The following is a 12,463-nucleotide window of genomic DNA, read 5'->3' on the forward strand; positions in this document are numbered from 1 at the left end:
TTTTACACATGTGCTGCCATATGCTTTAGGGTCAGGCCATGACAAATGGAAACACATTGTGGTAAATGGGTTAACCTTTTCCCTCCGCTTTGCCTATTTGTTTATTTTGCATGGGTCATAACACCCTCTATCTCAAATCATTGATAGTCCATTAAGGAAAGACAGTTTTCACAATGAAGTTCTGACATTTGGCAATAGCCAAACTACCAGTCATGAAACAGAGAATTGGTTTCAGATGGGCTAGAGAGGGAGTGAGTGGGTATTTTAGGACAAAAGAGGGAGAAATGCAGAGAATAAAAGAGACGGTAAAAGAAAAATGTGGGGGCAGAGAAAAATATCCCAGAGAAGAATGAAATGAGGTCCACGAGAGAGAGAGAGAATACCAGCAGCTCTGCTGTCAATCTTATCTGTCAGTAAAGCATTAGAGGTCTGCGACGATCAACCAACAGCTGCAAAGATTTTTTTGCACGCTAGAATTCCTCTGTCCGTGAGAATGACGAATATTTCTTCAACAAATACTTTTTCCATACGGGCAACCTAAAGCATGTTCACTCACTATGTTGAAAATACAGAGAGAAAGAGAGAGAGAGAAAAAGAGAGCTGACGGCTCTAGGAAGAAAAGCTGACGGCTCTAGGAAGAAAACTTGGGAAATTAAACATCTGATCAGGAGACACTTAGTCTATAATTGCAAGAAATTTAAGGGAAGTGTTTGTATATTTGCAGACAGTGTTTTACTGTCTGACGCTGAATGAAATCATTTGGCAGACGTTGCAGTTCAGTCTGGCGTTCTGCTTACTTTAGACATATTTATAAAACATCTGTGGCAAGAGCGAACGTGTCAAGGGATGCAATTGTAAAACTAGATCCCCCTAATAATTTCAGCAGTTCCATAATGGGTTGGGGTAAATCAAATCCCACTTTACGCTCAAAATCAGCAAATCGGTAAGAATGAGCCCCCAAACAGCGCTCCATCAGCTCCTCTTTCCTTAGTACGAGACACTTACATCTGGCCTTACTTTTTAATAGATAAGATCTCATATGGTTAATGGCATTAAACTCACTAAAACAATACTCTACAATTCTCATTTAAGGCTTAAGTCAGCAGAACTAACCTGAAGGTTCCTCTGTGCTGCTTGCAGTGGTGGTTGGTGGAGCAATGGGAATTTCTGTTCCGAAAAAAGAAAGCACAATTAGCAAAATACATTTAATTAATTAAATAAATAAATATTCTCAATCAATGTAACAAATGATAAATATTACATTCAAATTAAATAAGGATTATCATTTAAGATCAGTATAATAATAACATATTAGCTTCAATTCAGACAATTTCTTGCTGCTTATTAGAAACTCCATAAGATGTTGTTACAGGTTTCACATAATGAATTCATCCGAAGAGTAAACTGAACAGATTTACAAAACATTGATTCACAGAATGGCACACAATTTGCTGAACTGCTCCATCTGTATCCCTCTTTTGTTGTCAGGAAAAACAGCAAAAAGCTTGTCCAAGACTTGATTCTTTCATTCCTCCTTCCATTGGCCTTTGATAAACGGAGGGAAGTTTACACTCAGTAAAGGCATGCGTGAGGAAAGACCTTTTCATCGAAGTGATTGCATTCATAAAAGTGGTAAAAAAGAAAAAAAGAAAAGAAAAGAAAAAAGAACAGTCTTGCTTTATCGGAACATAAATATACAAGAAGAAAAGGCAGTTAATGCCATGAGGACAAAACAAGAGGATGACTGAACAGCTCAAGCGTACTAAGAGAAATATGAAGAAGAGTGCTCATGTGCTCTGTGGAGCTGGCGCACAAGCATGCAAAAAAGAGTTTTTTTAAGAAAGAAAGAATCAAGTCTTCTGATTAAAAAAAAAATCATCATGAACGATTTTCATCATCTGCTGAGGTCCAAAAAAAATTTTTATGCTCATGCTGAAGTATGTTTCTGTTGCGAATATGCTTGGTGCTTTTGGGCAGTAAACAAGGGTTAATAATAATATGTGACCTTGGACCACAAAACCAGTCATATGAGTACATTTTTTTAAGTTGAAATGTATACACCACCTGAAAGCGGAATAAATAAGCTTTCCACTGATGTATGGTTTGATAGGACAATATTTGGCTGAGATACAACTATACGAATAATCTGGAATCTGAGGGTGCAAAAAAGTATTGAGAAAATCACCTTTAAAGTTGTCAAAATAAACTCCTTATCAATACATATTACTGCTAATAATATATATATATATACATATATATATATATATATATATATATATATATATATATATATATATATATATATATATATATATATATATATATATATATATATATATATATATATATATATTAGGGATTATAGGTAAAGATAGAGCCCCATGATGATATTTTGTCAATTTCCTTTACAGAAGGAAATTGACAAAATATCATTATGGGGCTCCATCTTTACTTGTAATCCTAATGTTTTTTGAATAAAGAAAAATCGATAATTTTGACCCATACAATCTTTGTTAACTATTCCCACAAATATACTTGTGCAACTTATGACTGGTTTTGAGGTCCAGGATCACATTCAGGATGACATGGCAAATTGTAAAGTCATCCAAAACAGTATTTTAATCAATAACGCTTTAGACTGAGCCTGGTTTCTCCCAAGTGTATTTCCTCCTTTCTGGCCCTGAAGGAGTTTTGGTTTCTTGCCACTGTTGCCTTTGGCTTTTGGCTTGCTCAGTTGGGGACACTTAAATTTCAACTATATTAGCGATCTGCTCGCATTGATAATTGAAATAAGCTGATAACATCACTGTTCTCTCCAGATCGGCTGACAAGATGAATCAAATTCTGGTGCATTATTTTCCTGTTAACACTGTGAAGCATTGTAAAAAATTGTAAAATGCGCTATATAAATAAAGTTGAATAAAAAACATACCATATTGAGTGATTTTAAGTAATAAATCTCAATAAAGAACTAGTACCAAGGAAAGTCAATTTTGCTGTTGGCATTTTGGCAAGACTAATTTGTTACTTCCTACATCAGCTCTTACTTCCTATATCAGCTCTAAACATCTTTGGAAACATGTGAATGAGTTTAATACCAGATTAAATTACAGTACAAGCCTGTTACAAATATTTAAATCCTATTGATTTTTGGTTTTTAAAATGGAAGGACAGAATGGTATGTGTAGCCAAGACTTCCATGTGTTAAACTGAGCTTGGCATGGATTGAGATACTTCTTAAATTTATATGGGCTATTAAATATATAAATAATAAAAAAAAAAAACATTATTTCACAATTATGAAAGGAACTAGATATTTTCAATTCAATTACCGGAGTGTCTATCTTTCACAAAATCATGCTTGCGACTTTCCGAAGATATATGATTCCAAAAATGTAAAGGTTGAATTCATTCCTCTAAGCTCCCTGCCAAAAATGTATCCTGAGCGTTTCTTGCCTTGCTTAATATCCAAGCATTGTTTCATTGATAAAAGCACCTATTTAATTATTTCAAATGCATACACCAGTGATGAATAATATGTTATTGATTTTTTATTCCTTCCCATGCGGTGAGGACATTTGTCATCTTTAAACAACGATTTTAAGAAATATAAAAAATGTCAGTCTCGCTGACTTGGGCCATTAAGTAAAGAAAACTGAATTTAAAGAACGGCAGGTGGTAATCCTGTGGAATGACAGGAGTTAACAAGACATGGTTCCACATTTTTTCCACTGTGAAATGCAGATTTTCTTGTTCCTCCAAAAGAAATGGATCCTACAGTCGTTTCTTCTAATTTTTCAATGCATATTATCGCTCATTGGGGATTGAAGTTGAAAAAAAAAAAATCTTGACATTGAGTGATCCACATACTTATGCAGGGGGCAATGGGTGATCGGCTCTGCTGGTAGCCTTTAGCACAACGGTTGCATGTGATACCCGTCACACCGTCTTTACAGGGGCATTGGCCTGTGGTTTGGTTACAGGTTTTGCCAGCGGCCCCCACAGGATGGCAATCACAGGCTGCGAGGAACAGAAGAAAAGAGATAAAAGAACACACGTGTGGGGAAACGCACATACAAACAGTACATACATACAAAAAGCACAGATAAACAATAAAAGTTGCTTTAAGTGCCCAAGTTTGGGGAAACAGATGGTGAAGATTGGTGAAGCATTTGAAAAAAGACTGTGTGTGAAAGTGGTGACCGGTCTCTGGTGACAAGAGCATGCACACACACAAATTCAACACAAAACATCTGTATGATAGTCAGTAACTTTACATGAGGAGTGGCTTGAGAAAGTCTTTTTTTGCTCAGTATGCATTAAACAATAAACACATTGAGGCATAACACTTCTATCTATCTATCTATCTATCTATCTATCTATCTATCTATCTATCTATCTATCTATCTATCTATCTATCTATCTATCTATCTATCTATCTATCTATCTATCTATCTATCTATCTATCTATCTATCTATCTATCTATCTATCTATCTATCTATCTATCTATCTATCTATCTATCTATCTATCTATCTATCTATCTCTGTCTGTCTGTCTGTCTATCTTCTGCCTTCTAAAGAAAATAGCCAATCGGTGATTGGTAAAGTCATTACATCACTACAGCTGCTGTTAGATGCTTCGGTTCCTATAGAAACAGTTAGTGTTCTTAGACGCACGCTTAAAACTGCGCAAGCTCATTAAATTGGTCCAGCCTGAAAAAAAATGCATTTTTTTGGTCAAGATTCGAACATTTAGAAACAATTATTTCATGTAGATATATGAGACAGTTTTCATTGGTGATTTCAAATATGAAATTTAATCGCAAGCTTGGCAAACAGTTTTGGAGAATCGGATGTTTCCCCATTCAAAGAGATAGGAGCTGCACAGAAATGCCCAAGAGCCATTTCAAAGATGGCTGCAGAGTGAAATGGCTTAAAGGGACTTTGATTAAACACAGTACACGTGATTCATCATGAAAAATACCCTTCACTGAAACAGTTTGGCCAAAGAACAGCAGGCCGGTTTCCCAGAAGCGACACTTGTCTTTATTGAGCTGCAAGCCAACAGCTTCTAATCATTGTGAGACCACTTGAGTTCTTTGTCATGCATAGACATGTCATGTATATGGATGATAATGTCATCCAGGTCATTTTCAACCCCTGACAAGCTTGTTAGGATGATGGTCATCATCTTCTGAAATGCTGCAGGCGCTGAAGCCAATCCATAAGGAACATGGCAACAGTCCGTTGTGAGTTATAAAGGCTGTGAGGCCACGACGCATGCAGTGCCACTTGCTAGAAAGCATTAGTCAAAGCAATGGCAGAGAAAACAGTAGAAACTTTTAGAGCATAGATAGAGGATAAATAAAGAAGACCTTCTGAAGTGAATCGATGGGTTTGTGTAAGAAAATGATCCATATTAAAAACTTTCTAAAGTAAAATATCTAGCTCCCGCCAGACCATCTTCCATATTCACAAGTCTAACGCCTTTCGCAGTTCAATAAAAAAAGTCTTCACTATAAATGGCACTTTGTTATATAATACAAAATATATAGGCCGGTATTTTTACATGTACAATATTTCCAAACACATTTTTGGGACCACGCAATAAATATTAAAATTGGCTAAATATCTTATAATAAAAGCATTTTCTTCAAATATGTTTCTACAACATGTGGTTTCTTTTTTTCATCAGAACATGAAAAATGAAACACATGCTTATGCCAATAATGTCTGTCAGATTCCCCTCCTCTTGGGAGGTCTCTCTCTAACATATGGCTCAGCGTCTCTCTCCACTTCTTAAACCATGTGAACTGATTGTATTGCCTTTGTGTCAAAACTCTTTCAAGTCCATTTTCTTAAATTCCCACCATGGGTAGTTACATTAAAGTTATTCTGAAACAAATCCCATTTACTCAGTATTCCCCCCACCAGCACTGTAGAAGTGATACTCTGTCAAATGTTTTGCACATTAAAATGAGTAAATTGGCTCATATATTTTATGAGAAATGAAGCACAGAGAGTTGAGCTTAAAATGTATTTCTTTTAAGCCTGTGCTAAGAGCAGTGAAGTCCAAGGCTGGAACTGCACACTGAGGCAACCACTCCCTGCATGACTGTCTCTTGTCACTTGTCACTCTCTCATCATCAAAGCCAAGTTTATGTCTCGTCCTTTGGAGTTGTCATTATGTGGAAAGTAGCCATGCTTAGTCTCTCGTGACAAATGTACAATAAAACACCTTAAAGACTCAATAAACAGCTCAGCTGACTAATCCTTGCTAAATGAAACAGCTCCACAGCCTCAAACGTGAAGTCATTTTCAAAATGTAATTTCTTTCTTTGGGGAAATTAATGACTTAAAATGGGAGCTCTTAATTATCAATTCAAGAGGGGAATTTGGTTTCTGCTGCAGTATTTGAGGCATTGTGAACGGATCAATTGAGGGGATTTACTCATAGCTCATTGATCGTGATGCACCAATTCTCAAGCAATATTCTTAGTTCAGTAAAAGTTCAGTTTTTATTGAAAGTGGGGTTTTATTGATTACTATAAAGATTTGCTCAATTTCTTAAAGAAAAAAAAGTTACACTGAGGCATTTACAGTATAATGAATGAGTACAATCTTTAAACATTAGTAGTATAAGCACAAGATGCAATCAATATGTAAAAAGGAGTTTAATTTTAATACGACAAAAAATGCTTATTAACCCTTTTTGTATGCCATGATAATGCAATGCCATAAAACCTAAAACCCTAAAGAGACTGTAAAAATATAATACACAAATATAAAAAAATAATATACAAATATTAACAAAAATAATAACTTTTATAAAAATGATGTGCTTCACATTTCTGCTTTAAATCCTTAAAAAATTGGCAGCGTTCACTTCCATCACAATTACCTCAACATACCTCAAGAAAACGAGGGATGACGAGTGATCTATTTTATCTATAAGGATGTAATTTTTTAGTGCTGTCAAATCGATTCATCGCAATTAATCGTATTCAACATAAAAGTTTGTTTACATAGTATAGGTGTTTACTGTGTATAATTATTATGTATATATAAATGCACATGCACATGCATGTATATATTTAGGAAACATGTATATTTATATATATATAATATAAATTATATATATATCCAGTATATACATGCAAAATGTCTTAAATATATACATTAATGAATGTGTATTTATATATAATAATTATACACAATATATATATAGATATTTTATACACACAAACTCAAAAATCATGATTAATCGATTTGACAGCACTAAATGTTATGTGATAATCAACATTATACCATGAATGTTGTCGAGTGAACTTTACTCAGAATATTGCTTTAACAGCTCAGTGAATGGGGAAATTATCAGTGAGTGTTAAATAATGCCATGTATTCTCATTGCGTGGAAAAGACCTGCATGACGATTCTTCAAAATATAATTGTTTTCCATCCACAGAACAAAGAAGGTCATACAGGTTTGGATTTACGTGAGAGTGAGTAAATGTCTGAGCATATGAATTTATGTATATCTTCGTCAGTTTAAACTTTAAACCAATGGTACTTCAGAAAGAAAAATTCAGTCAGAGAACATCTGTCTAAATCAGATAACCAGTAAATCAACGTAAAACACATGGGGTGCAGGTGTATTTCTCTTTTTAACATTTTAGCTTCTGCTGCCTGATAACAACCTGTCTGGAGAGTGTTCAAGTGGTTGTCCACTTAGAGTGAAGTGGTGGTGTTACACCAGATTCCTGAAGTAGATATGGGTCTACTTGTTCCTCTCCTCATCCACTCACTCTCACTACTGCCATGTCCCTGGTTCAGAAGTACCAAGCTGAGAGTTTATTGATATACAATTTTCCTTTACAAAAACCACCCTCACGTCATTCCAAACATGTATGACTTGCTTTCTTCTGTGGAAAACAAAAGGAGATTTTTTTTACTTTCACCTTTCCACTTTTCCGAACCTATTACATGGCTTCAGAAGACAAAGAATATCATAGTTCTTATCAAATATCAAATATAATTTCTGTATTCCACTGATGAAAACAACTCAAGAGTAAAGGCCAAAAAATGAGTGCTTGATAAGAGCATTTAATCCATTTGAAAGAGATTCGCACGCGGCAGCTTTACTAGAGCAGATTGCACAATGTGAGAAGTTTAGATCCCTGCCAATAGTTAATAAAGCTGCTGTTTGAAGTCTGAGCTCCTCTCCTCCATTAAAAACATCATGTTGAGAGTCGGTGGGGTAATTTGTGTGTTTTTGGAGGTGGGCCAGCTCAGCCCAGGCTCAGTATTGTAGTGATTATAGTTTCTGCTGGCCCACATTAAAAAAAAAAATGTCTGAAGCTAATAAAAGGAAGAGAAAATGAGAGCCATTTCACTCTAAGCACCATTGTTGATATCTTTTGAGTGTCTGTTGCTGCTTTAGTTTGTTTAGAGTGTTTTTGCATTAGGATAATTTGATTAAATTATGGATGTCACTCCAAGCACTACAAATGCATTTTGTCAACAAAGTTTTTGCCAGACTTGACAATCTTATGCACAACATTCTCTTCTAACTGAATCCAGCCACAAAATAAGTATTTTCTTTTTAATCTAATACGAAAAGTGAGGTCATGTGAAACAATATTTTCAAATCCCCGACAGAAGAGGTTATTTGTGGTTAATGAATGCAGTTTTGTGACACTACACGACACATGTCGAAATGGAAGGCGTAATAGTGTGACCACAAGTACCACACAGCTCTCGCTGCAAACATAATCTCTACTAGCGTGCTCTATACTAACCTTTCTTAGCTTTTCCCAGAACCCTGATGGAGGATGGTGGGGAAATTAGTCTTTTATTTAGTCTATTTGTATAAAACCCATGGCAACCACACATTGAAGGCACAATTAGATTGACTGGCCAACGTCTTTCTGCTTGGGATCCCATCAGACGCTGATGTCATCTGTAGCTTGCTTGTTCTAAGAGTTAGCAATCCTTATAAACTCAAACATTTCATATAATACTGAACCGAGATTCCAAGCTAACCAAAAATGGATGAAATATTTAACAGCCCACCCATTGGGGTTACAATAGTCCAGCGTGGATGACAGTTCGCAGAGCAGCACGCACTTATATGATCTAAGTGTGGTTTACTGTATTAAAACAAAATGGCTCATTTAACAAATCAAATCTAGTTCAAAAGAGTCACTCACTCCTGTGGGCAGGAGAAACGATGAAGCAAATGTTTCCTAAGCGGAGCAAGGGAAATTATGGCGCAAACAACTCGAAGAGAAGAACAAGATGCACCTTGCAAAGCAAAGCTGCCTTCACTTTGTGTGTTTACAGTGTGGTTTATGAAGGATGAAGCCACAAATCAGAGGGCTGAAGCCTCATTAGAAGTTTAACCTAATACAGACTCTCTGCGTCTTTCATTATGAATTTTAAAGGGTATGGTTCCAGTTGCCCAGTGTATTTCGATGAATCGCGTAACAGAAAGTATAAAATAAATGTGATGCTTTCATTGAGTTTAGTTTACCTAGGGTGATGTTTCTGGGTTTAAAACACACAATGCGACTTTAACAATATTGTTATGATCATGTTTTTATCATTTTATGTTATGTCTTTTTTTATTACAATTGAAGTCAGTGGTCACCAATATTCTTAAAAATATCTTACTTTGTGTTCCACTGAAGAAATAAAGACATAAAGAGTGAATAAATAATGAGAGAATTTACATTTGGGAGTATCCCTTTAATGCATATTATTTATAACCATCACAAAATGTATGAATTCTGAATACTCATTTCAAGTATTCAAGTATTATTTAAATGTATAATTATATATTACACATAAATACCTATTCTTATAAGTGACCTTGAACCACAAAACCAGCCATAAGGGTAATTTTTGCTGAATAAATAAGCTTTCCATTAATGTATGGTTTGTACCCAAAAAAAAGAGACTAAAAAACGAGATAAAATAATAAATAAAACTATAAATCTAAAAAAAAAAAAAAAAAAATCTATTTAAAGCTATTTTTTTTAAAAATCGAGATATTGAAAAATTGCCTTTAAAGTTGCCCAGATAAAGTCCTTAGCAAGTCATATTACTGCTAATAATATATTTTTTATATATTTACGGTAGGAAATATATCTTCATGAAACATGATATTCACTTAATATCCTAATGATTTTTGGCATAAAAGAAAAACTATAATTTTGACCCATGCAATGCATTTTTGGCTATTGCCACAAATATACTCATGTGATTAATGACTGGTTTTGTGGTCTAGGGTCACATATTTTACCTTTGGACTATATATACTGTATGTTTGTTTATATTTATTTATAGAAACATACCCAATATCTCCGTGACTCAAATGTCTATATTTAAAGATGCTGCAAGGGTAACCTTATGCTAACCCTAACCCAAAATTACAAATGAAGATTTCTTTGATTTTTTTTTAAAGTTAGAAATGTGTTGGGTATGAGCCATTGAACACTAAGCCAGGAATTGAATTGAATTGAATTGAATTAGAGCACAGTAAAAGAGCAGCACATACCGTAAGTGTTTTTCTTGAAGTAGATTGTTATAGTATCGTTGCCACTATTTCACTGCTCTGATTAAGAATGTGGTGACTTGTCAAAAGAAAAGAGAAAATATGTGGTGAACACATTAAATTAATGAGTGTGAGGGGACTGAGACGCTTCATATTACAACATACTTACACCTATTTTCATTAACTTGCAATACATCGTTTATTTAGCTTGTGAAAATGTTTTCTTTGGCGGGAATGAAATATTATGCATCATATCATTTGTCACCTTTCTGTAATTACCACTCATGCTTTTTTTTGTACATCTGTTTTGATGTAACTTAATACAGCTGTATAACTTGGACAGTGTTTGATTGTAATTATATTAGGAGCTCTAACTCTGGCGAATTTCAGGATTAAAACGAACAAACTGCCTTGTTTAAGTTACAGATTTTGTAAATCATGATGAAATGCGTTTTCAAGACTATTTAAAATGAAGCAACATTCGATTTGAGGTAGTCAGCTCAGATTAACAGGAGGTCTCTTTCTCAGATGAAAAGTGCCAGTGTTTTCCTGTGTTTAAGACCTCAAGAGTGCGTAATGTAGGAGACCTGGAGGGAACTGACATAAGTATCCAAACAAGTAAAACAACTGAAATATACAATGTGAGGGGGAAAAAAGAAATGTATTGAGCGTGTGCCTATAGAGTGGTGTAGGTATGATGTCAAAACCCAGAAGACTAATTCGCATATGGTTCCCTAGAGATTTTCCTATGGGGTTTTATAATGTGGTTTTTCAATATATGAGTGAAATAAGGTCTGTGGTAAACTTGACGATACTTATATATGTTTTGTCCTATAACGTAAAACTGCACATACAACAAACCGTTCTAATCTAATTACTTATTAGGAGCATACATTAGGAACATAAATTTTTTAACTCTTCCCTTAAATAATCATTTTTGAACAAAAGTAGACTGTTTTATTCTAGCTTCATGCATTCTTTTATTTTATCAACACTTTAATGTGGGTAAGTTTCATACAAACAAACTAAATAAAAAAAAAAAAACGTTTTGAGCAAAAAACTATTTATAACGCTTTTGTCAAAGGCTACATACAGATCAGATTCAGAACGATAATCAAAACATAGATCGAGTCCATCAGCACCCCAAAAAATTCACAGTCCTATACCTTATCCTGGATCGACATTTCGTTTGGTAATGTTCGGCAGTTTTGATTTATATGCTATTTAATGTTGACAATCGTGTTATTTTACATATGCTATCACTTGTTTCTGCTTCTTATTAACCTGTATTTTGATCAGGAGATTCAGTACCAGTGGCGTAGGCAGAATTTTAATTCTGGTCGGGCCTAGGCAAAAGTGAGCGGGCACTTTTATTTGTATAATAAACTGAGGGGGCCTAGTCATCATAGTGAGCGGGCCTGTGCCCGTCAGGCCCGTCTGCAGGCTAGGCCCCTGTTCAGTACTCTTTCAGAAGATGTGTAATAGCACCCCTACCATGACATTTTTTTGTCAATGGCAGCGAAAGCAACCACTTCAAAATTAGCGTTTTCGATATGGCTGTGTGTAATTTACAGTGTAGAGCAAAAAGTTCAAGTATTGTCAAGGTGTGTTTACCACAGACCTTGTACTGGAAAAAACAAACAGTTGAGAGAACCCGTCTATGTTACGAATTGGTCTTCTGGGTTTTACGTCATCCCTGCAGCACATATGGTAGTGGGGCTGATAAATGTCCCTAACACAAAATATCTCTAAAGTCTGAGGCAGTTGAACCTGAAGATTAATGACTTTAAACAGAACAAATGTGGATGAGAGTTGCGAAAGAACAAAAGCGAACGCATGCAAGCAGACAGCAAACATTCAGGTGAATAAAGCACTGGGAACTTTCCCTTTTCAATAAAATCAAAAAG

General features: G+C 35.0%; 1 protein-coding gene across 2 annotated transcripts in view; it reads right to left on the reverse strand.

Annotated features, from left to right (window-relative positions):
- Positions 1 to 12,463, reverse strand: part of ntn1a (netrin 1a) — a 108,049-nt gene that overhangs the window by 18,093 nt on the left and 77,493 nt on the right. The window contains exons 3-4 of one of the 2 annotated variants that reach the window (XM_067459524.1): positions 3,871 to 4,020; positions 1,114 to 1,167 (exon numbers count right to left, since the gene is read on the reverse strand). In XM_067459524.1, coding sequence (XP_067315625.1) covers positions 1,114 to 1,167; positions 3,871 to 4,020 — 204 coding nt within the window. The remainder of the gene's footprint in view (positions 1 to 1,113; positions 1,168 to 3,870; positions 4,021 to 12,463) is intronic. The other variant, XM_067459525.1, reaches the window with a different exon arrangement.

Source organism: Pseudorasbora parva, chromosome 12, assembly GCF_024679245.1.
Source record: "Pseudorasbora parva isolate DD20220531a chromosome 12, ASM2467924v1, whole genome shotgun sequence".
NCBI lineage: Eukaryota > Metazoa > Chordata > Actinopteri > Cypriniformes > Gobionidae > Pseudorasbora > Pseudorasbora parva.